The sequence below is a fragment of the Podarcis vaucheri genome (assembly GCF_965113315.1).
Source record: "Podarcis vaucheri genome assembly, chromosome: 15".
Classification (NCBI taxonomy): domain Eukaryota; kingdom Metazoa; phylum Chordata; class Lepidosauria; order Squamata; family Lacertidae; genus Podarcis; species Podarcis vaucheri.
In genome coordinates this window covers 23,883,682-23,909,046 of record NC_138753.1, presented here as the reverse complement: position 1 = coordinate 23,909,046, position 25,365 = coordinate 23,883,682, and the positions used below count along the sequence as shown (strand labels likewise).

The 25,365-nt window shown below is 41.9% G+C and overlaps 1 protein-coding gene across 3 annotated transcripts in view; it reads left to right on the top strand.

Moving 5' to 3' along the window:
* ARHGEF12 (Rho guanine nucleotide exchange factor 12) overlaps positions 1-24,722 on the top strand; it is a 98,883-nt gene extending 74,161 nt beyond the window's left edge. For all 3 annotated transcript variants that reach the window (XM_082200930.1, XM_082200929.1, XM_082200928.1), the window contains 17 exons: positions 189-335; positions 814-899; positions 2,091-2,216; positions 3,096-3,210; positions 4,120-4,220; positions 4,436-4,513; positions 6,327-6,402; positions 6,757-6,924; positions 7,991-8,078; positions 12,890-12,979; positions 13,181-13,257; positions 13,655-13,885; positions 15,037-15,498; positions 16,155-16,465; positions 18,150-18,222; positions 18,936-22,837; positions 23,540-24,722. In XM_082200930.1, the coding sequence (XP_082057056.1) occupies positions 189-335; positions 814-899; positions 2,091-2,216; positions 3,096-3,210; positions 4,120-4,220; positions 4,436-4,513; positions 6,327-6,402; positions 6,757-6,924; positions 7,991-8,078; positions 12,890-12,979; positions 13,181-13,257; positions 13,655-13,885; positions 15,037-15,498; positions 16,155-16,465; positions 18,150-18,222; positions 18,936-18,946 (2,240 nt within the window). In that variant the 3' untranslated portion in view covers positions 18,947-22,837; positions 23,540-24,722. The remainder of the gene's footprint in view (positions 1-188; positions 336-813; positions 900-2,090; positions 2,217-3,095; positions 3,211-4,119; positions 4,221-4,435; positions 4,514-6,326; positions 6,403-6,756; positions 6,925-7,990; positions 8,079-12,889; positions 12,980-13,180; positions 13,258-13,654; positions 13,886-15,036; positions 15,499-16,154; positions 16,466-18,149; positions 18,223-18,935; positions 22,838-23,539) is intronic.
* The last annotated feature ends 643 nt before the right edge of the window (positions 24,723-25,365 follow it).

The window sequence follows — 25,365 nt, the reverse complement described above, 5'->3', positions numbered from 1 at the left end:
TCTTGGGAGCCCTCAAAAACAAGCAGAGTTTCCCCATAGATTAAAGCTGCTGACTATGCAAGATGATCTGTTTCCTGAAATTGTCTAAATCTGATTCTCCAGCTCCAGATTTTAAACTGTTTAATTTCTTCCCATCCTTTTTGGTTTTTCCATGCAAAGGCCATTTCACCTCTCTTGTCTATTTCTAGAGTTATTTTACACCGAGCGTGCTCATGTCCGAACACTGAAGGTTCTTGATCAGGTCTTCTATCAGCGTGTGTCCCGTGAAGGGATCTTACCTCACTCTGACTTGCGGAAAATATTTTCAAATGTGGAAGATATCCTCCAGCTCCATGGTGAGTGAGGGCATCTAACGGCTTTCAACCCTGCTTTAAAACAGTAGTGGCAATATGCACAGGCTCCTAATGCGGCTGTGTTGAAGTAAGAGCAACCCTGAGGTAATAGACAACTGTGTGCAACTTACCCAACAGGGAGACCTTACAGAACAGTAATTGGATATGCAATATTTACAAAATACTGCTCTTGGGTTTCCAATTTTCTATAATATCTGAAGCCTTTCTTTCTTGATACGAAGCTCCATAAGTTTCTGGTGTGCATTTGGCTTTCTGACACAAGCAGGGACTTTTGACTCAACTCACATGGAAGGGGCAGCACAGTGAGGGTTACCTCTGAACTGGTTGGCCAATGTTTGCCTAAACATGGAAGCTCTTTATTGCTCTCAAGCACATCAGGCGTCATTGGATTGGAGCAATTGCATCAATAGTTTGAAATTGGTTGGTAATTTCCTCTCTCTTCTTTTTCTTGGTTATTTAGCTGGATTGAATGAGCAGATGAAAGCAGTGAGGAAAAGGAACGAAACGTCAGTTATTGATCAAATTGGAGAGGACTTGTTAACTTGGGTAAACTGAATTCTGTTTGCTTCCCGCCCCCTTTCCTTCTGAAAACTGAAATGTTTTGAGAAACCAAAGATTGAAGTAGCAAATAGAGCCCACAGGTCAACATTGGCAATTTGTCTAGTCTAAGAACCCATTATCAGGAATTCTTTATTTCTGAAAGAATAGCATTGATCTGGGGGAGTCAAGAGTTGTGCAAGATGAAGGGAGTTCAGTATGGTGTACGTGTTTCATTTCTCTTACAGTGTATCCATCTATCTGAGCACTTCTTTTATTCAATTAACAATAAATGAATGAGTCATTTAGCTCAAAGGTGACCTACAAAACGGGGGAGGATTTGTTTATCTCTCTAAAAGTTGTCTGGGAAGTTCAGATAGCATAAAACTTGAAGTGATACTGGAAACGAACCACTGTAGAAACGTTCAAGTTATAAATTCCTTCATCAGTTTTGCAGATTAACCCCCCCTTTTATTCCAAGAAGAATCAAGATCTTATATGGCTTATTAAAACTATTGTCAGACTACATTCCTGAGACAAGACTTTTATCATAGAAATTCTAGGTAGGCATGTGCTAGTAATGGCATTCAGCAAGCTATAGTTACCCTAACCCCACCATGATACCACCCAAAAATAAGTAGCCCCCATATCTACTTGGCATTAAATTACTTTCTATATCACCATTTATTAAGTTTTACATGGGCCATTCTTCACAGGAATCCAAAACTTAAACCATAACATGAATTCCTTCTTCCAATTTTTTATGTGAAAAGATGGACCAATGGTGAGAACTGGGAATAGGGGCTATAGAAGGCTGTTCTTCTGAGGTACAGTGGTACCTCAGGTTACAGACGCTTCAGGTTACAGACTCTGCTAACCCAGAAATAGTACCTCGGGTTAAGAACTTTGCTTCAGGATGAGAACAGAAATAGTGCTCCGGTGGCGCAGCGGCAGCAGGAGGCCCCATTAGCTAAAGTGGTGCTTCAGGTTAAGAACAGTTTCAGGTTAAGTTCGGACCTCCGGAACGAATTGAGTACTTAACACGAGGTACCACTGTACTACTCGGCCGTGTTTTGGATACATTTTTGACAACATCTCCTTTGTTAACAGAATAACAGGGCATGCTAGTCTTTATGTCATTATATGACCTTTCGTGCTTTGTGCTTTGCTACATTTGGTTCCCTTGGTTTCTTGTCTCAGTTCAGTGGAGCAGGGGAGGAGAAAATGAAACAAGCCACTGGCACTTTCTGTAGCAACCAGCCCTTTGCTCTGGAGGTGATCAAGTCACGGCAGAAAAAGGACTCTCGCTTCCAGACTTTTGTCCAGGTAATTTTGATTGTTATAAATCTATCTTATACCTGCTAGAGGACCGGTACACGTAGATTAGGATAAACCAATGTGGATTGTTTTTTTTACTGCCATCTTTGGTAGAAGAATCTTAATCCTAAATGCTGTGCGGAATACGTCAATCTCTGATTTCAGACCAAATGGGAGTTGGTTTATACAGTACAGTGAACTAGAAGATATCCAAGACATTCCTTTGGTGAGCTTAGCAAGTCAGAGGATGTGCTACCCAGCTTGCACTGCTCCACGTCAAGCGTGTGAGATGGCAGGACCCATTTAGATGGACTTGAAGACTGTCCAATACATCTAGTCTGCAGGCACTTAAGTTCTCAGCTCCCAAAGTAGGACTTCACAACATGCTCTTAGAAGTGTGAAATGTTAGTTATCTTAAACTAGAGTAAGCGTAGCACTCCTTGTTGAGCAATGAGGGGAGATGTGGTTGGGTTTATGCAATCCATTACTGAGGAAAAGCCTTTTCACATTGGTTGGAATGTCTGGCAATTTGGAAGCAGTGTGAGTTCTGAAAAATGTGTAGTGCATTTTCTCCATGGCACTAAAGACTAAGACGGCTCCTCTTTAAGTAGGTGACTGAGATTGATTGCTGATGATATCAGGTCCATATGAAGTAATGAGGGAAGGAAGCCACCGCCAGTTTTTGTGATGAGCCTTTCCTCTATATAATTGCCCAGTACAACAGGGCTGTGTTGTCTGTCTGATAAATCTTAGCGTTCCTTGACTTGTATTTAATTGCCAAAAATGTGAGCCAGCAAGACATTTATATGATGAATAGACAGTACACATTCAGGTAATTATGGCCTTAATAAAAATGACAAATGCTGTTATTATGCTGTTTAAATTTAGGATGCTGAGAGCAATCCACTCTGTCGCCGACTGCAGCTGAAAGATATAATTCCCACTGAGATGCAGAGGCTGACCAAATATCCCCTTCTGCTGGATAACATTGCAAAGTACACAGGTACCATATAGCTCTTTCAATTAGTGAGTGGTTGGGACTTCAGCAGCTGCAAAAGAACAATTTGGGTTTCAAAAGGAACCTGACATCCATGACTCACTCTATTCAGTACCGTCAGTCCCTGCCCCTAACGTATTGCCACTTTTCCTCTTTCAAGTGCCAAATGTCTTTCTCTGAATTGGGGAGGTAAACTACTTTCCCTTGGTCAATAAAAATGTAATTCAAAAATTATTAAATTCTGCTGAAATAATTGTAAAGCATCCCTGTGAGTTTACTCGGGATGGAAGAACTATGAGCGCTTTGTTTTGTCATTGCTATTGCTGCCTTTCTATATTCTTAATTGCTGTAGCATGCATGAAACAGAACCTTGCTAAATTTTGGTTAAAGTGCATCTGTGTAATACTATGTAATACTTTTGTGGGGGCTCATCAACCTGTAAAGATAGCCCATCTTAGGAAAAGGAAAACTGATCCTAAACCTCTGCTACCTTGCAGCTATACTCATTCATGAGAGAGGCTTCAGAACTTAACATTTGACTTCACCCCCAGAGATGCACTCCTTTTCTCATGTCAATAACAGATGATATGTGTTGTTCACAGCTTATCCTAATAGCAGGGTTGAGATTCTTGAGAGTGAGCTATACAGTATACAGCTCTCATTTGACGCCAACAATGTACATGACGTGTGCTAATGATATGTTAGGAAACACAGCAGTGACTTTTTGTCACACTTCTAGATCTTTTAAGTTGTAACATGAGAAGGAGGCATAGTAATCAGAGAATATTATATACACAGTCAGCATAATGCTCTTTTTTATTGTTAATTGAGTCAAGTAGAATGTGACAACTTCTACATGTACCTTTGTGGACTATTCTCTGGAGACAACTGTCTTGATCACTGTTTCATTTCTAGAACAACCTGGGGAGAAAGAGAAAGTGAAGAAAGCAGCAGATCACTGTCGGCAGATCCTCAATTATGTGAACCAAGCTGTCAAAGAAGCAGAAAATAAGCAGGTGAGAGGAAGGGGGAGGTCCATGGGTCTTGGTCTGGAGAAGATAAGAGTGAGAGGTGCTGCCGTGGTGTGTAATATCCATAGCAAGAGGATGGAGACAACATATGTGCAACTGTCCTCCTAAAGGGATCCCAAATTGAGATCAAGTGCTGTTGCCTGGATGCAGCCATTTAGTCACGCCAATGTAATTGGCTTAATTTTCTCTTTCATGTATAGCATTTGGAAGACTACCAGCGCCGTCTTGATTTGTCCTACTTGAAGCAGTTGGAGGGCCCTATGCTGGATGAATTCAGGGTGAGTGGAAACATTGTGAGACGAGCCCTGTCAATTTCATCAGATTTTAATATATTCTTAGATCCTTTTGCCACCAGCGCCACCTCCAGAGTCACCACATACAATATTTGTAGCCTATGGAATGTACCGGTGGTGGTGCTTGCATCTTGCATGAAGCTACATATTCCCTGGAGTTATTACTTACTATTGTTTTTCTCCTACAAGACTTTCAGCTTCTTGCTGCTCCTCATTTTGTAAGCTCTATTAGACTTCCATATTTTATTTCATTATTTTAATTTTATTTTATTTATTTATTTATTTATTTATTTATTATTAAATTTCTAACCCACCTTTCTTTCCAAAGGAGCATAGAGTTTTCGTGTTAGCTGACAGTAGTTGGTTTTTGACATTTATTACCTGCCCAATATGGAATCTCTTAGTGAAGAGTAGGGAAGGGGTTGATTTAATATCAGTCAATGCTACAAGGCCCACCAGTTAAAACACAGAGATCTGTTAGGTTTTGCTATGCATTGTATTGACAAAAATAAAGGCATGAAGTTTCATCTGATCAAGTGCCTTTTTCTAACCCATAAAAGACCAGCAGCGCTTTAATGAATTAAGTAACTTTTAAGCCAGTTAGCTGACTTGCACTGTGGGATATACATGTGCAGGTATGTTATAAAAATTCCTATAAGTACTCTCCAGGAATATGTTTCTTTAATTGTGCATTTCTAAGAATCTCGGAATTACTTAGGTTCATGCATGTTCTGAAATTCAGAGCATATCATTCAGTAGCTTGTAATACCATGAAGTTTAAAATTCTACCAGAAAAGTACTACAAACTGTAAACTGTGATATAAAGAATTCAAGGTGATCATGAAATGTTAAGTTTGTGATGGCAGTGCTTGAAAGGTCAGAAAGGAAGGGCTCATAAAAATTCTATTTTACATGCATAACGTCTCAGTATTGGAAACTTTCAGGTGCGTGACAGGCATTGAGAACTTACATGACCTTGCAAGTACCTATATATTTGTAACCCCTGTTGGTTCATTTTCGTGCTTTTGATTTATAGGATGTCATATTCATAGGACCAAGGGTGGGCTATGGAAGTTTGGTGAATCAGCAGTTTAATTTGCAGATTTGTGATATGACGAAAGATGATAGGGCCCCCAAATAGATGGTTCTACTGACTGTCCTTTGTTTGTTATGAAAATGACTAGAGCAGAGCCTTGGGTTCATGTCCTCCCCTCCCCTCTTTGGGCATAAAGGGAGAAGATTAGAAATTTATACAATACTTCTAGATTATGACAAACCATAGTTGGCTGCATGTGGCCAAAAGAACAAATTATGGTTTTCCATAAGCTAGAAGCAAAAGCTCCCTTCATGTAATGTAGTGGAAGGGGGAAATGTGGAAGCCCAGTGGTTGCAACTGCTTCTGTAACTGAAAGTCATGGTTTGTCATTTTTGGTGAATGGAGCCTTTGTACAGACTAGGGAAACCTTTCCACTCCAATCGTTATACTAGAATTTTATAGGTAGGCATAGGAATTCTAAATGTTAACTATCTGATATCAAAATATTCAAGAAGTCCTGCATCTGGCAAAGTGAACTCTAGCTTATGAAGGCTCTTGTTACAATTTATCTGAATAGTCTTTGAGGTGCCCCCGGGTTTTGAGTTGCTTGGGGCTATACTCCAGCCTTTTAACTGGGTACTGCTTTTCGTTTTCACATTATTAATGTTAAACTGTCATAGTCTGAAAGACTATGGAGTCCTCCAGTCAGTATTGGTGAACCTCCTGTGAATGGTGCTTTTTTGCTCTGTATTATGTTGACAGAATTTGGATTTAACCAAGAAGAAGATGATCCATGAAGGGCCTCTGACGTGGAAGGTGAATCGGGACAAGACAATTGGTAATCATGTATATCATGTTGACAGGCTTTTTGTGAGATTTTTAAGTAGAAGGGGAAAATTAGGAGGTGCACCTGCACAAGTTAGCTACTAACAATAATGTATGTAGGCTTCTTGAAGCTGATTAAGCTATTTCTAGGCATTTTGGAATGGGTTGGAGGATCATTAAGATTATGCAAGGACACAGCAGTGATATGCCAGATGATTCAATCCCCTCTGTAGTTCCAAGGTGAATTATTTGCATGCCTTGCTGAGAGAGCACACTGCTGATTATTGTGTCTGTGTGGGTTTGCCGTCTATGTGCCACAGAGAGTGATCAGTAACCCATTCCTGACTGCCCTTATAACCCACTGCAGATCTCTACACGCTGCTGTTGGAGGATATTCTGGTGCTTTTACAGAAGCAAGATGATAGACTGGTGCTGAGATGTCACAGCAAGATCCTGGCTTCTGCTGCAGAGTGCAAGCATATATTCAGCCCTGTCATCAAACTGAATACGGTGCTGGTTCGCCAGGTGGCCACAGGTTAGTGCAGCTCCGAGGGCCAGATGGTGGCAGAAGAAAGATGGTTTCAGGAAGGTAGTTTTGTCTAACAGAGCCATTGCTCAGGTGGAAAAAATGAGTCTACACTGAACTAGAGCTGCAGATCTGATTACAGTCTGCTTATGCATCCTTGTAACTGGATCAAGCCTGAACGGCACAGGGAAATTGTATGAGAACGTTTCCCCCCTCTCCATGTTCCCCACAATCAGTGCCTTGAAGCAAGATTGTGTCTGTTGGGATGAGCCTAATGTTATCTCATTCTACTTTTGAAACTTTGCCGAAGTATGCCTGCCTAAGCTTGGAACAGCTTTGCTGTTAGCTACATCTGCTGTGTTGTATCATTTAGGTAGCTCCGACATTTACTTCCCAAAGCACTCCTTTAGTTTTCTGTCCTCACAGTAATGATGTGAGTAGGTCACTGGTATTCCCTGTTTATTATTTTCCAAGGCCACATAATGAATCCATGGTAAATATCAGACTTGAAGCTCATTCTTCCAGGTGCAAGCCCAACTTTCTATCCAGTTTACCATGCTTTCTAGAAACTTGACACCCCTGGGTCCTAGATTTGCTTGTTAGTTGCATTAATTTAGGGTGCATGACTGCAACTTATATGTGCTTAATATTGTTCATCAGTTGGTTTAGAGTGTGTCTGCTTTGTTCATACCAGGAGGAACAGTCTCTGTTCAAATGTATTGTTTCGGACAGTATGGCCAGACAACACTATGGTCTTATTGTTTTTGTTGGAAATAACATAGCTGGATTAAACACAAGTGTGCACTCAGTATATAACCACCCTGCAGATTTGAACAGAGCAGACACTCCAGTAATATTTCTTCTTGGGAATTCAAGAAGTCAATATAGGGAGCAGTAACATTGCTCTGCCATCAATTTTTGAGCACTAGAAATGAAATCCCATCCTGTATTCATGCAGTTCTTTGTGTGAGCTCTCCTCCCCAGCCCTAGCTACAGTACATGCCTCCTGATTTCTAGGTAAAACAAAACAAGACAAGATGCCATCAGATTTAACTTGTTCTGTATTTCCCCCCAGATAACAAAGCCTTCTTTGTCATCTCCATGTCAGAGAATGGAGCCCAGATATATGAATTGGTGGCACAGACGGTTTCTGAAAAGACTGTGTAAGTGAGCTTGGCAGTCATCGCCAATGCAGTGTGCTTATCATTTTCTAAGGAGGGAGATAAATCTTGTGTTCAAGATCTATGAAGCAGCTTCCCACTCAAAGTAGTATAGTTGTTTTTAGAATTCCTGATTTCCCCCTCTTTACAGCCTCTGGGCTAATGCTCTAAACTCCTCTCCAGCTAGGAAGAATGGGGCATATACTTAGAGGGATTCAGCTGGTCTACAGCATTGGAGCCTGCATAGCTTACCCATCTATAGAGCTGGCCTTGGTTGTAAGCTTAAGTCAGCAACACCTCCAAACTTAGATGGTTGAATACCTTGTATCTGGTTACATTTTGTAATGATTCAAATAGAGAGATAGGATGCTTGCTTTCAGTGAGATATAATGTTGGACAACCTGTTTCTTTTTTCCTAAAATAAATGAGCTAGTATAAATGCCATCTTCTTGCTTGGTGGTCTTCTAGGACTTCTGTCTCAATTGACTCAAAAGCAGGGTGCAGGGTACAATCTTCAAGCTAGAAGTCTTGATGAAACGGCACAATTTGCTGTTTCTGCTGCATTTTGTGCCCTGCAGTAAATTATGCAAGGTTAAAAGGAACAGCTTTTTTCTGGGCAAAAGTGATCTAGGCTGCTTATAGAAATTTTGAAGTCTTGGCATGTCCCCACCTTTTCTTTAAAACTGCTACAGCTAAGAGAGAGAAGGGAGACTCTTAGAAAATTTGTCAGCTTCAGGGAGTTGGCAGTGATCCAAACCTCTTGCTGTTTGTTTTAATAGTCCTCAAGTCTTGTATAGCAGAAAATTGTCATTTCCTCTTTCTGCATGGTGTTTTAATTAAGAGTTTGTTTAGAAGGTCAGGGATACCAGAAGTGACTATGCCATACTGATTTAAATACATACATACATACATACATACATACCTACTATCTTAAGACATGGGGAAATTGAGGGCATCTCATAAATTTTGCTCCTCATCTTTGGTAATTCCCTGGTCGTTGTTTGCTTTCATTGAATTATATACTCTCTCCTTATTTTACTGTAATCTTCTCAGAAGAATCCATTATATTACAGTACAATTTTACAAGATCATATTTATATGCATTTAAAAAGCCTTACTCTGTTATTATCAAATATATTTCCTGAAGCAAATTTAAGTAGCTGAAATCACCACCATGTGTTGAATGCTATGTCAATTATGTTCCATCCGCCTAACAGTACCATACAATGCAGCCTATAATGTGGTTGGGGTGGGTGAGTGGGAGGTTTCTGCCAGCTTCCCTAATTGAATACTTTCTCATACTTTCTGTTTCTGAACTCACCTCTATGTAGCATGAGAGATGATAGCTCGGCTGTTATTTACAAGGCTCCTTTCTCCTGACTCAAATCCTGTTTTCACAGAGGACTGCTCTTTCAGCCACTAATTAACACCTTTGAAGCAAATCCCAAAGGTGGAGGGGGAACTAACATTGCAGAACAGTTATGTCAACAGGCCACAGCTTTGCTTTCAGAATTTCCTTTCCCATGTTACTTGTTTTATTATTATTTCTTTGATTTTTATCCTGCCCTTCCTCCTGGACAAGCCCAGGGCAGCAGAAGCAGCAATGGCAAAACATTACAAAAAACAAAACCCTGCTACTAAACACAATTTAAAAACATTTGTAAAAACATTCTTAACCAGTGATCTCATGGGTGCCAAGGACAGTGTGTTTCAGCTGCCAAATGTTTGGGCAAAGAGGAATATTTTAAATTTTCTCCTGAAAGTCAGTAACGAAGGAAACAGACACATCTCACTAGGGAGGGCATTCTACAAGTGGGGAACTGCTGCTAATAAGTTCCTCTCAGGGGTACTGCCAACTGAGTAACCCACCAACAAAGCCTCGCATGCTGAGTCCAAGATGATGGTTAGTACTTTCCCCAATATTTTAGGTATTTTGCAGTGTTCAAAACTCCCATTGTTCTAGGCACGTTTTGCGACAGGGAATTTCATTAATGTGAGTAGTTTCTGTGCTCTGGATGCAGTACTGCACCTAAGATTTCAGATTAAAACTGCCACTGCTGGAAGAAAAGGAGGACCTTTCTCAGTTTCCCAACTTCCAGCCACACTCTGAAGACTGGAGAAGGGATCATCATAAGAATATTAGGGGTGCGGGCAGGAGAAGTATCGCTTTATTTATTTATTTTTTTGCAGTCTTCAGATGAGGACTAGACCATGTGAAAAATGAACATAAGATTTTAGCTGCAGCTCATTGATTTTCAGCTTTGTATTCTTGTTATAAAAAAGTGTGCCTAGACACTCTGTTGCAATGGCCATAATCTAAGTTTAAGGTGCCATTTAGCTTCTAGCTTTCATATATCAGTTTCTAACATTGGTACTTTGGTCCCCAGCCATTTTGGGATTTATATGCTAGGAATAACATATTGAATTTGGCCCACTTGTAGCTCACTTGTAGCCAGTGCAGAACTTTCAGAACTGGTGACACATCATCCATCAGGCTACCCACTTACCAGCCTAGTAACTGCATTCTAAACTTGCTGCTCCCATTGGATTGTCTTCAAGGGCAGCCCTGCACACAGCTGTTTACTGTAGTCCAAGTGGGAAGGCACCAGAGAATGGACAACGGAGGGCAAGTTATCCAGATCTAGGGAAAGCTGCAGCTGGCAAATATGTCTAAGCTTTCCTAGCCACAGAAGGCACTTGAGTGACAAATGACAAGTTGGAATCCAGGGCTACTGCCAGGCTATGAAGCTCTTCCTTCAGGGGGAGTGTATCTTGTCTCAGGACAGGTTGTACGCCTAATTCCCAGACACAGGAATCACCCACCTACATCACATCCATCTTACCAGAATTCAGCCTGAGTTTATAAGCTGAGCCATTCACTACCTTCAGACCTTGGTCCAACACCTGCACAGCCTTTCCTACTTCAGATAGGATGGAGAGATAGAGCTGTGTGTCATCTGCATACCAATCACATTGTGCTCCAAATCCCCAGATGACAACTTTCAGTGGTTTCATATAGATGCTAAATAGCATAGGACACAGAATGGACCCATGTGGATTCCCATAGCCCCAAAGCCATGAAGCCAAGCAACAATCTCCTAGTACCACTTTCTCTTAGTGACCCTGCATGAAGGAGTGGTAGAACCACTATAATTAAGTACCTCCAACTCCTGCCTCCCTGAGTCATTCCAGACGAATACAATGAGCAGTGGCATCAAAAACTGTCGAGCTGCCAAGGAGACCAGCAGGGTTGCACTCCCCCATCTCTCCTGATAGAGGTCATACAGGTTATGCCAGAGATTAAAATTATTCATGCAAGAGGCCCAAATGGGCCTTTTGTGTTGAGTGTCTTGGGATGTGCCTTGAATTTCTTTCCCTAATTGATAATGTTTCTTCCCACTCAATAGTTAATCCTGAATGGCATATTTAGTGGTTGCTCTTGCACACTAGACATATTTGGTGACTGTAACAGAGGATTTAGAGTTTAAAAGGCATATTCTGCAGCATCTTCATGTGCACACTGCAAATGTTCTGAAAAGGCGTGAGGAGCATTAATTATAAATTTAAAAAGTTTGCTGCAGAAAGAGAAATCTGCAAGTCTGTCTTTCCTACAGGCAATGTGCAATTAAAATGACTTCTTCTGTGTACCTAAAGATCTCAGCAGCCTGACAAGTTTTGTCTGTGTGTTTTTGTTCACCTACTTGGAATCTCAAATGGGCTATTAAGTTCTAAGCGCAGGAGTTAGAGGTATATGTTTGGGGATAGTTTCTGCAGCGATTCTCTGCATATTTAATGGGTTGCAATGTTTTCTGGTGTTCAGAATAAACTCTTTATTCATCAGTTGCCAAATAATCTGACTAGTTTTTCTCAGTAAAATCTTACATTGCTGGAAGTAGTTTGCATTTTCCAAGCAGACTGCACATTGTGGAGCTTTTTTTTAGCCAGCATGGAAGCAGTGGTTGTTAGTTTCTTAGCAGATTATTTTTTAAAAAAAATGTAAATGGGAAGCTGCAGGTGAGACAGAACAAGTTATTTCTCCTTTGCTAGGGGTTGCCTTCCCTGACTTCTTTTAACCTCTCTTTCTTTCTTTCTTTCTTTCTTTCTTTCTTTCTTTCTTTCTTTCTTTCTCCCTCCCATTGCTGCATTTGTACATTTCTTAGGGCTTTGGTGTTAGCAGGATCAGTTAGTTTTTATGCATTTTTTGTCATTGCGCGTACCTTAAACATTTAGGGAAACCAGAATAGCTACATGCTGTGCTTTGTCACCAATTTCCCCCTTTTCAGTGCTCTGCTGCTGGGATTTCTCACATCAGCTTCCCTCCCTGCTCTGGGTCCCTTCAGCCCTCATCCAGTAGCCACTTTTTTTTCTTTTTGACAACTGAGTACATGTACAGCAAAGCAGCATGTGCTCCAGGAATAAAGAATTTCCTTTCGTGGGTTTGTGTGATTGTGACGGAGACCCTGTGCAATCTTAGCTACTTGGCCATCACAGAGACAAGTCTTCTTGTTTCTAAGCTGTTTTTCCCTCTCTCCATACTGAACAGTCATTTATTGCTTCTGCTCACACATCAACCCTAAGAGAAGGAAAAAATGTATGCAAGGAACTGGCAAAGGTAAATTTAGGCCGACGGGGGCAAACTGAAATGATAGGTTGAAAGAGTTGTGAGCAGCACTGAAACCTCTTGTCCCTGTGTATGAGAAAGATGTGAGGAAGAAGTGCAGGAAGAATCAGTTAGCAGTTTTGCTAAAACTCTGCACACTTCTTTTTCTTGGGCATCATGTTTTACACTAGTTCTTTTTTTTACTTATCTACAGGTGGCAGGACCTCATAGCACGGATGGCAGGAACAGTGAAAGTTGGACGAGGTAGAAGCGTAATTCCATTTCCGCCGTCTGGGCCATGCGAGTAAGTTGTGTGTTTGCTTATGTACATACACACAGGCACGCACACTCTGGTTTTAGTATTGCTTTTCAAACTCCATACATTATAACCGGGCAGGTTAAGAAAGAAAGAAAGAAAGAAAGAAAGAAAGAAAGAAAGAAGTAAGTTGTGGATTGTGATACCACTTTTTATGTGGTTGATTTGTTTTCTCTCTTTGGTTTGCAGGGAAGATCATGAGGAGGAAGACCAGCAGAAATTAAAGGAAGAACAAGCTACTCCTGATAGCAGCATGCAGAGTCCAGGTAAAAGTTACACGCTTGGTACTGGGTCCCACCACTGTGGCGTGAGTTACCTTTATACCTTTAATGGTTTATGGCAAATCCAATGTTTTCTTTATTGTGAATTGTGTTTCAAGTGTTAGATGTGCACATGGCACAAAAGTCACTTTTGAGCCATGGTCCATTTATTCCTTCCAGGTTTGTGTCTCTTAATAGCCCAATGTACTGTATCTATTTATACTTTACTGTCTTCTGTCCCCATCTGCAGGACTAGAACCATGCGTGCATTTAGCATGTTTAATAGCAATGTCTGTATTTTGTTATAGCCTTCCTAAAGCTATAGGCTAAGAGAGATAGAAATTTAAATAAGGTATTTTAAGCAGTTTTGAGTTTGCATTGATTTTGGTGATTTGCTTGTTAGATAAAGATATGGGACTGGAGTCTCCTCTGATGGCGAAGGTTCAGTCTCCTTCAGCAACAATGTCTGAGAAGCTGGAAGAGGAGGAGCTCCTGGAGGCAGGCAGGCAGTTTGGAGAAAAACCAGCAGCAGAGTTGCTGATCAAAGAGTCCTCTGAGCACTACAGCCACACAAGTCCAGAGCACTTGTTCCAAAGTTCAGAAGAACGATGGGCATTGGATGCACTAAGAAATTGTAAGTAGCTGAGGATGTGTGGGGCCCAAGAGTAAGTGAATGGTGGATTTGATGGTACTCAACTGCTGTCCATTGTCTCTTGAGCTAAATGAGCATGAGAGAGAGAGAGCCAAATATGGCAGAAAAGAGCTAGGTGCTGGCTGGTTGTGTGCTTTTGTAAAATACCTTTTAAAAGGAAGTGGTTCTTTGGTACCATCATTAGGTTGGTGAATTGGTGGTGTATATAACATAACATAAAACATAACATAACATAACATAACATAACATAACATAACATAGCATAGCATAGCATAGCATAGCATAGCATAGCATAACATAACATAACATAACATAACATAACATAACATAACATAACAACAATTATTATATTTATTATATTTATTATATTATATTATATTATATTTATTATATTATATTATATTATATTGTATTGTATTAATACAGTTTGTCGTACAGCATGTCTAAAAACATAATGAAAACATCAAGCGTTAAAAACCTGATACTAGGCTGCCTTCAGATCTCTTCTAAAATTTGTGTAATTCTTTATCTCCTTGGCATCTGAAGGGAGGGCATTCCACAGGGAGCGCGCTCCCTGTTAAAAAACCTTTGTATTCTTTAAAAGCACCAGGTAATTTTCTCCACTTCCTAGATTGCCAGTTGGTCAAGATACACACACAGGGATAAATGATGAGTTGATAAAATCTATTGCCTACTCAACCATGCCTTATGTCTTTGAGAGGTGTCAGGAAGGTGAAGCTCAACCACCAAAATGTGCTTTCTGATTAAACCAGGTCTAGAGCATGAGAACAAATGAAAGGCAAGGGATATGGCTGCTGTGCTCCAGGTGTCTCAGAAAAGTACCACTCTACCTAGGCTGGGAAATGGGATGAGATTTGTGGAGGAGCTGGCAGCTGTTGCCTTGACATAGAGATGCACATGGCTGCATTTAGATAACATGCCAGTCTTTAGATTATTGTCTCCTGACATGTCTTACATCTTTCACCTTCTCTAAAAAGAGAAAAGGAGCTGGCTGCTGAGTTCGTGCCTTCTCAAGAGCACCAGTCTTTAACATTATCATTTATGTGCACAGGTTAATTTCAGTTGCAGGAGATGACCTGCAAGATCTGTGATGATTTTATGTTCCCTTTCAGTGGGCTTATTGAAGAAATTGCTAATGGAGCAGCTGGGCATGTCTGAGAAGGAGTCTCCCGAAGGCTGGCAGCATATTGCCAGGCATAGGACAATTTGTCAGAGGACCCAAGTGGAGAGTTGTGTCCAGAGAGGACTACAGTACTCGGACAATGACAAGACATCCCTTTCCGGGGCCAGTAGGACACCCTCTGGCATGGGAACAAATAATTTTGGACCTTGTTGCAGTCATCGGACTTCAAGTGAATTCATTCAACCAGGGGACACTGTGTCAAACAGCAGTCAGTTAATGGACCCCTTGAGCACAAACCCAGATACCCCAACCACCGAGCCTGAAGTGATAGGTTCTGAGGATGGTGGAGAGCACTTTTTTGATGCTCGGGAAGCCCACAGCGATGAGAACCAATCAGAGGGTGAAGTGGCGGAAAGGAAGGAGGAAGAAGAGGTGCAGTTGCGGATCTCAGGTGAATAAATGCCACAAATGTGTAAGGCTGAAATGAAATATTGCTATAATTTGGGCAGAGCTCTTAAGACGTCAGTTCTGATGGCACATATCATTGTGAAGGAAGATGTGTCCATCCACTGTATCTCACTGGTTGTGAGAATGCATATAACCTTAACCTAAAAACCCTGTGGGAAGATACCTCCCAGTACATCAATTCTTTTTTGGGGGGGGCAGGGGGCCTACATCATCAGCCATTCAAGGGCAGTGTTCCATGGAAGAAATTTGTAAGAAATTTGTACCTTCACAAAACTTAAAATGATGTGTTCTTGGCTGCAAATACTGACTTTGGCAGACGAATTCTGCAGAGGGTTCATATTCACAAATCCAGGTTTGTGTCAGGAGCCACAGGAGAGATGGGGTAGCTTTCTTACCATGAAATCCTGTTTCATCACAGTTTAACCCAAAGCACCTGAGATTAGGGAGAAGAACCTCCAGAGAGGTTTGAGTCCAGTCACATACTGAATGCATCTTGACATTTTTTGCTAAAGTTACACCAATTGTATACTTGCATGGCATGCACAGGTGTTAGGGGCAGGTACATACAGTATTGTTGCTGCCATCTTAGATGAGCTGCTCTTATCTGGAAGCGTTAGTGTTAAGATGTTGTCTTCACAGGAAATTATTTGATCCTTGACGGATATGGCCCAGTACAGGAGAGCTCCACAGATGAGGAGGTAACTTCGCTGGTTCTACAGTGCACTGCAGGCAACAGCACAATGGACTCTTCCCACCAACCACCACCATCTCTGCAAGACACCCGGACAGACGGAGGAAACTTGGCATTTGCAGAGGAATTAATGGCCTCCCACTGGGAAGCTGCTAAGGAATCCTGCTCAGGTGTACTAAGGCCTCCCTTCTCTGTGGAGTCTTGTGCCCTGATAATGCATTACATCCAGAAGATAGAAGCCAACCTTGAACACTTAAAGGTACAGTATGTTCTTGTGTAAATTTGGCTGCATTTCTTTTTTCTAAAAACATGCTTAGAAAGTGGGGAATTGGGAACAAAAAGGCTTCCTGGGGAACAAGGCATGCTGAGGATTTGTATGTGTTTTATTTTCTTCACTGATTTTCACTGTAGCTTTTCAAATTGAGATTGGTGGTGAGTTTTGTTCCACGACCAGGAGAGTTCAGTTCAGTTGAGTTTTTCAAAGGGAAAGAAATGAAAACCTTAAGGTAATCCTGGAGAAAGAGAAGGCTTCATGTGGGGAATGTGAATGAAGGGAAAGAGTGATTTTAGGATCCAGTATTGTGAGGTATCATTCAAAATCTCAGGCAGCAAGGAGGCAGGGGGTGGAGCAGAAAATCTAGAGTCTAAGATTAGTTTCCATTTACTGAAACGAGTGTGTCAAAAGCCACAGTTTCAGGTGAGAACTTCTCTGTATCTTAGAGGCTCAAAGAGAGACAGGGACACTTTAGATCTAAAGTTGGCAAGCTAGGGATTTGGCCACAGTGAAATGAAAGTACAGGAATCAAAGTAGGGGGAAAGATGTGAAGACAATGCAGCACCTTGGGAAGAAGGGCTGGTTGTTACATGACGGAACCAGGACTAGGGCAATGCTGTCAGAGGCAGGCCAGTTCCTTACAACCAACTGGATGGCTCTTGCAACTTTTTAACAGTCCCAAGAAACCAAAGAGTATTGTGCATCATGTGCGAGTCCAATATGAAGCACATGTTTCTTTGTAAATCGTGTTGATTTTTTTAAATAATCAAGCGGTGTACACATATTATGAAATAAATGAAATAAGGGTTTAAGGGCTTATTCTCTACAATCTGTTTTTTATCCTGGCACCAACCTGAATAAAGACAAAACATTGCAAGATAGAGTCCAGTGATGAGGGAATTCAGCCTTTGCTTCATCTCACTTAGGCTTGGCTTCCTGCTGCACCACAGATGGATAAGGTGGAGCAATTAATATGTTTCATTTTTCCAGGCACATGATTGCTCCTGTGAGTGATGCCATGGGCATAGGCATAGGATGTACACATATTTATAAGTCAGACTTCCTTCCTTGTCAGCTTTGCACTGTGGCTCAGAGATACTCTGCTCACAGATTACTAGGAATGTGGGCCTTCTGAATAAGACAGGAATTTTCATGGAGCATGAGGTTGACATGTGAAAATGCAACATAGGACTTGACTTGAGAGTCTTCCTGTGTCTCTTCTCCATCTGGGAAATGTGCTCAGTGACTTTTCACATTCAAGATGCTAGAAAGTGCAGAGTTTTGCTAGCCCAGTAATGATTGTGTGAGAGTTGCTTCAGGAAGATATACCGAAGGCAGACAGGCCAATGCCAAAGAGATGCTAAATTGGGATGAGTGGGGTTCCTGTGGTGTAAAAATGGCATTGCTCCCTTCTGAAGCATTGCCCTTCTGTCCTTGATGGGCTGCTGTTTTCATCTGCTGCCAAACCTGCAAGACCTTTTCCATATCTGGAGAGAAAACAAGTAATAGCTTGAAAGAATAGGAGAGGTTCTCTCATCACTGGAGTTCTCAGTGATGGAGGACTGAATCTGTTCCAGAACTTGGCCAGACACAGTTTCAGTGAGTCTGATCTGATTGCCTGTCTGCAAGTGAGCCACAGATCAAATGTGTGTTGGGTTGTATCTTCCAGGAAGTGGAGGAGAACTATGCTACTCTTCTTCAACAAAGGCTGGCTGGAACAGCCCCCACAGATGAGCACTCAGGTATGCCTTCCCCATTCCCTGGGCACCTTCTAAACAGAAATACAAGGGGCAACAGTTGTTAATCTTTCTTGCAAAAGTTTTTAGAGCTTTCACTGCAGCTCCTGAATTTTCAGGAAAAGTTGCTGGCTAAAAAACATTCTAATTCAATACCCGGGTTTGCTGGCATTGTGCACCTTTCTCTTAGGGGATTGTATGGTATAGGAGGTGCTCCCTTCCTTGCTGCTCAGCACTCAGTCCCCTGATAACGTGATAGTTCTAAGGGCCCAACAGAAGATAAGCTGATAGCTTATTTCAGAGTTATTTTTCCATGTTCCAGTGGTCATAATTTACAAGCTGACCTGCCCCACCCAGTGTAATATGTTCATTCTTATGACATTTTTGTAGCCTCCTATTTGTAGATATGAGATCTCTTAAGAAGCGTACAATTCTATAGGCACTTTTACCCCTCTCCTGCATTAGCGTTAGTTAATACAGTGTATGTATCTTCCATCTCAACACCTCATGTTCTTTTTGCAGCCTCAGGGAGCAGACAAATGGAAATAATTGTTTGTGTTTTGTCTTCGGCTCACATATAACTGTTTAGTGCAGAGATGCATTAAAGCACCAGAGCATGGATTGTGCACCTGCGATAGAAACACCTGTGCATAAGATCCATAGTGCTTAGCTGCTATTTTATAATACTGCATTCTACTTCTTTCTTTCTTTCTCTTTAGATAAAAGTTAGTCAAGCTTCTCGGAGGTTGGATGGAAGCATTGGCCTCGCATTGGCACCTGTCGGCTTCTGCTTGGACTCTTGCAGCATGAGGGCTCTTTCCGTGGACCATCCAAGTGCAGCAGAGTGGGAACTGGGGGGGTTGGGGTGGAGGATGGTTTCCTTTTAGGCCTCTGCACTAGCTTGTCAGGGAGAGGTGGTGATTTTTTTTCTCCTCCTTTGCTACCAGTAATTCTTTTTGATTCCAAACAAGAGGAAAGAGAGGAACAAAAAGAAGAAACCAAATGTATAAAGCTTTGGGTGTAGGATATATAAAAATGTATTTAGACATATACAAAAAAAAATCAATGTATTTATTTGACTTCATTCCATGTACTGAAAGCACACTTTAATTTGTATTTTATTAGGCCCCAACATCCCTATGCTCCTGGACCCACATTCAGGGCTGCTTGTGTGTGAGAGCGTGTCTTGACTTTTCACTGGATTGGATTCTGCCAGCAACCAGTCCACTGCTCAAAAGAGCTTCGCCTGTAATGGTCCCCCCACCCCCTGTGCAGTGATGGTATGCCATGCTGTACACAACCAGGCACTTGAAAGGTTGGCAGCCTTTGGGCTCTCCTTGCAATGGCACCTGGTGCTTTGACAAGGAGATGAAAGGCTTGGGATTTTTACTTTGGCTTTGAATTCTCTTTGAAAGCAGTGAGGTGGGGCAAAGAATGTGCCTGCTAAGTCACTCCTGGTTTGAGCACCTTCTACCACTGGAGTTAGCCACAGGTACTCCTGAGTAAAATCCCAGGTATGTTCGACACCCAGAGGTGTGCTTTGTTGGCCATTGCATGTGCAATGGGATTGGGAGAGTGGGATTGGTTTGGGGTGGTGGGGTTTTGTTTTGTTTTTTGCACTGTTTGTGCCAAAGTGCTCTGAAATCACACTGGTTAGCTCAGAAGCCTCCATGGGAGCAGCTCCGCAGTATTTTTCCTAATAGGAATTCTGACATCCTTGTGTTTTGAAACTGAACCCTGTCTAAGAATGGAAATTGAAAGCTCACAGCACATACGTAAAAACACTGGACATTCCAGACTGGTTACCGGAAGTGGTACAAGGCTGGGTGCTACCTCCATGAGACAGACAGTTCAGGATGCAGCTTCTTCCTTTCATTGCAAGTGGCTGGTCTTTCCCCCCCCCCCCCCCGCACCAGGTTCCCAAATCCTGGCCTTTGGGGGGGGGGGGAACAACTCAGATCTAAATGTGCCGAACTCTAGAAATCCCCGTAACTTGTGTTCCTCATGTTGAATGTGCTGCGAAGTGTGGAGAATTTTTCTTTTTCTTTTGTTTTCTCCCCCTCCTTCCAGCGTGAAGGTCATACTGCCTGCTCCATTAACACAGAGACACATTTTCCCTGTAGCTATAATGGCAAAGAATCAAAACGCTTGTTATTTCCCAGTCATGCGAAACACAAACCTCTTCTTCCCTTAGCAGGAGGAATAGTAGTACTAAAAATGGGCAGGCTGTGCAAGGACAAATTTTAAAAACCTCCCCTTCCCTCCAACCGCCAACATTTTGAAACCATGAACTGATGTCTGTCAAGATGGGGAGATAAGATTTTCCAGAAGCAAGTTGTACGGATTGCCATCCCTTGTCAGTGGCAGAAAGTGCCCCAAAACCAAAGGGTCTCCTTCCATATCTGCATGAGCTTCCTTTTATCAGTGCCGTTCTGAGTGCCTCGTGGATCTGCTTGTTCCCATTTCATAACTGCTTGATTCTATAATTTCATGTTGTTTTCCATGTAAAACTTCTATTTTGCCACCTCTTGGCATTAGGAAAACTAGGTGTGCCTGAGTATGGAAGATAAACATGGACCTTTTCAGATTTTAAATAGCCCCTCTTTTTTACCTCTTAGCTATGTAACATCATGCTAGCAACACTTTTACATTCCCTTTCCACAGCCCATGTCTAGGACGATCAAGAAATCACGCTCACAACATGGACCTCTCCCTAGCATGAGTAGCTTTTGAGCAGTGGAGAGTTCAGATTTCCACTGCAGATTCTTGTTGCCGGTCTCTTCGCTGCATTCTGTGGCAGGAGTCCCAAGATCATTGTCTGCTGTAGCACTTCCACTATAGATTTGACCTGCAGAGGTGTCTGGCAAGATATTGCTTCAGCATCTTTACAATATGCCTCTGGGTCAGGTTGCCAAAATCTCCTGAGGATCAACCTGAGAAAGGAGGGCATACAAGGCGAATGCAGGTTTTGTGGCAAAGCCTGAAGAGTTCTTAGTCATCCTTAGAGGATGTGACCATCTCTTTCCCCCCACCCCGGGAAGTGAAACAGTACTGTGCTCCTGTCCTTTTGGTGGTGTTTAGTTTTGTGTGTTTTTCAGGCTTGTTCTTATGCCATGTTATGCAATCTCCTGTTAAGGGCATTATTCAGCTTATAAGAAAGAGAAGGTGGTGAGAAATGGGGATTGTCCATTGCTCCCAACACAGTATCCTAAAATCACTGGGGATGTCTTAACTCCCTAGCGTGTCTACTGTACAACAGACCCCAGGCACAGATCCATTTTTTGTGAAGAGGGTCAACACTAAAATGCACTTTGCGGGGATTCCCATTGGTTTTGGGCGTGTGTGGTCCCCCCCCTTTTTTTAAATGTACTAGAATAGCCATGAAAAATTCCAACCAAAGAATCCTTTCCTGTCCTTCATGTCTGGCTGTGAACATTCCCTTCTTTAGACTGGACAATAGTATGGAACAGCCTTTTCTCTCTCCTTTCCTCCTCCCTTGCAAAATGAAAAACAAAACAAAACCACAGGCTGAAAAAAGAAATAATGGAATATTTCATGGACAAGATAACATTATGTTGGCTCCACTGTACTTTTTTGTGTTTAACCTGGATTTATAGAAGAAGATTATTGCAGGGGGTGGGGGATTCAAAAGGCAAAGGCCTTGATCCAGATGTCAACTTCCTGCACAGCCTGCTTTTGCATCATTTGGACCTGGTCTACACATGAAGCAGAATGAGTTGATAGAATGCCAATAGTGGTAGACTGGACTGTTCTTTCTTTTCTTTGGGTTTATTTTCTTTTTTCTGGGCTGTCTGAGAGCACAGGCAGCGCAAAGCTTTAGATGAACGTTGGGATTTCTTTATATACCACTCAAATTTTCCAGTAAAAACAGAAGGGCCAAAGCAGTCGTCTCTGTTTGCAGTGCTTTTGCTTTTATCTGCTTTTAGTAACATTAACTCCAATTCTTGTGATAAATCAACTCTTAACTGCCACATCTGAGGGCCTGGTAGACAGTTTTTCTCTCTCACTCTCTCACTCTCTCCCCCCCCCCCGGGGTTGATATTTTTAATGTTTTCTCTGAGGCACTACCTATGCCTGTACCTTGTTGAGTTTATTTTTTAAAACTTGCAGACCATTCTTTCTTTGCACTGTAGGTGGGTGGAATATTGTAAAATATGGTCCCCAGTCCAATTTGGCACTTTGCCTGCAGCAATATAGATGATGATGATGATGATGATGATGATGATGATGAAGAGTTTGGATTTGATATCCCCCTTTATCACTACCCGAAGGAGTGTCAAAGCGGCTAACATTCTCCTTTCCCTTCCTCCCCCACAACAAACACTCTGTGAAGTGAGTGGGGCTGAGAGACTTCAAAGAAGTGTGACTATCTCCAAGGTCACCCAGCAGCTGCATGTGGAGGAGCAGGGACATGAACCTGGTTCTCCAGATTACAAGTCTACCGCTCTTAACCACTACACCACACTGGCTCTCTTAGCTGGGAAGCAATCACTATGATTACAATGCAGTTAATAATTTGGCTTTTAATAATTTGCAGTTAATAATTTGTAAAGATATAAACTGAAACTGTGTCTTTTCGCTCATTGTGACAAGCAAGATGGTATTCTTGCCTTGGACTTCAGCAATAATAATAATAATAATTTATTATTTGTACCCCGCCCATCTGGCTGGGTTTACCCAGCCACTCTGGGCGGCTTCCATAGAAACCAAAAATACACTAAAATATCATACATTAAAAACTTCCCTAAACAGGGCTGCCTTAAGATGTCTTCTGAATGTCAGGTAGTTATTTATCGCTTTGACATCTGATGGGAGGGCGTTCCACAGGGCGGGCGCCACTACTGAGAAGGCCCTCTGCCTGGTTCCCTGTAGCTTTGCTTCTCGCAATGAGGGAACCGCCAGAAGGCCCTCGGCGCTGGACCTCAGTGTCCGGGCAGAATGATGGGGGTGGAGACGCTCCTTCAGGTATACTGGGCCGAGGCCGTTTAGGGCTTTAAAGGTCAGCACCAACACTTTGAATTGTGCTCGGAAATGTACTGGGAGCCAATGTAGGTCTTTCAAGACCGGTGTTATGTGGTCTCGGTGGCCGCCGCCAGTCACCAGTCTAGCTGCCGCATTCTGGATTAGTTGTAGTTTCTGAGTCACTTGCAAAGGTAGCCCCACGTAGAGCACATTGCAGTAGTCCAAGCGGGAGATAACTAGAGCATGCACCACTCTGGCAAGACAGTCCACAGGCAGGTACCAGGTGGAGTTGGTAGACAGCTGCCCTGGATACAGAATTGACCTGCGCCTCCATGGACAGCTGTGAGTCCAAAGCAAGAAGATACATTCACATATTCATTTTTTAAAACACTTTCTGCCAGAGTTGAGAATGATTTGTGAGCGGTGGGATAGATAAAGAATCCTTTGATCCCTGGGAAGGAGCAGGAGGGCTACTCACATCCCAGGGCTCTGCTTCCTCATCCTCCCCTCATTCTGCTTGGTGTGTAGATCAAACCTCACTGTGTAAACGCTGTAGTAAGGGAGGAGGAAACAATACTGAGTCTTCTGTGCAGAGTTTTTAGCATGGCAGTCCTGGGCCCAGTCGCCTGGTTTGACGCTGCCACCTGCTGTTAACCTACCATTTAAACATGCAAGGAATAGGGTTGCTAGGTGGCACTTGCAGACATCAGGCATATAGTACTTGTGTGACCAATTCCTGGAGTGGGAGTGGGCGGAGGTAATTCCTGGGCAATAGGGACCCTTGATTCTTGACAACCAAAGCTTGAGAACAGCTGTGGCCCTGGCTTCTTGGACTCTTCCATGGTTGTCTAAGCATAAATGTTCCAACTTGATAGAAAGCTCTTTTTGAGGTAGAGGAAGGTGTTGGTGGTTGCTCCTTGTGTTGTTCTCATCTGGAATATTGGTGCATCTTGCATCTGATGGATGGACTTGACCCCATGCTGTCCCCATTTCAAAGAGATCCTTCAGTCCTCCTCCTCCCTCCGTCCCCAGATGCCAGCTGATAAGCCAATGGTCTCCAAAAGGGATACTGCAGCCAGAACACTACACTGCTCTTTAAGAATAAAAAAAAACAAAAAAAGAGTTGTTTTGAAACTTCCTTCCTACTAAAAATGTATTTTATTTGTTCACTATACAATCATGTACTCCTTTTAACCGGTTTTACTTTTAAGGAACACAGGAACAATCTGGAATTTGAAATGCAAAAAAGAAAAGAAAAAAAAGAAATCCTCTTAATACCTTGTATTTTTAACTGATCATGTTTGAATGTTTAAGAAAAAAAGAATTTATTGTTCTAATTATCCAGATGTATTGTATGTTTGTAAAATAGCTCTTATTAATTAGCTGATAAGGTGGTATGTTTCTGGAACAAAATATTGCTCATTTTAAAAAAGAGGTTTTGTTGGGTTTGTTTGTTTTTTTGGAATCTGGGAAATAGAAAATTAAAGCATTCAAATGCCAGTAAAAAAGCTTAAAGGAACCCACACATTTGACTATGGTATTTTGTTAAATCCAGAAGATTCAAGTTCACACTAATAGCCTGGTGGACCAGTGATCTTGTCTGTCTGCACTGATTTGGCAATTCCATGATAAAGAACCCCCTTTTCTGACATCTGAGGCTATCAGATCTATTCTCAGCTTATAGAGAGCACGCAACAGTCACAAAAGAATGCAACATTTCTGACTTGTCTTTTGCTTCTCAGGCACAGAACACTCCTCCCCTGCAAACAGAGGACTCTTCTGCCAGTTCCATGAGATTCAGTGTAATCCTTCAAACTAGGAGAGTTTCAGCACAAAACTGTTCATGCTGAACTGTATGTGAACTGTAAAATTCGTTCAGTTTATATATCATCCTTTTTCTAAAGATCCCGGGGCAGTGTACAGCATTAAAAATATAGTTTACTACTGCTACTGCTAATAGTAGTAGTAGTAGTAGTAGTAATAATAATAATAATAATAATAATAATAATAATAATAATATAATAATAATAATAAACATTCACAGAAAAATAATCACAATTATCTCTTGCTTTGAGAAGGGAGCATGAAAACCCTAATTGAAATGTCAGAGGAGAAAGCTGGATAGGGTCTTTATTGGCTCTGAATTCTTCACTTCTGGCTATTGTT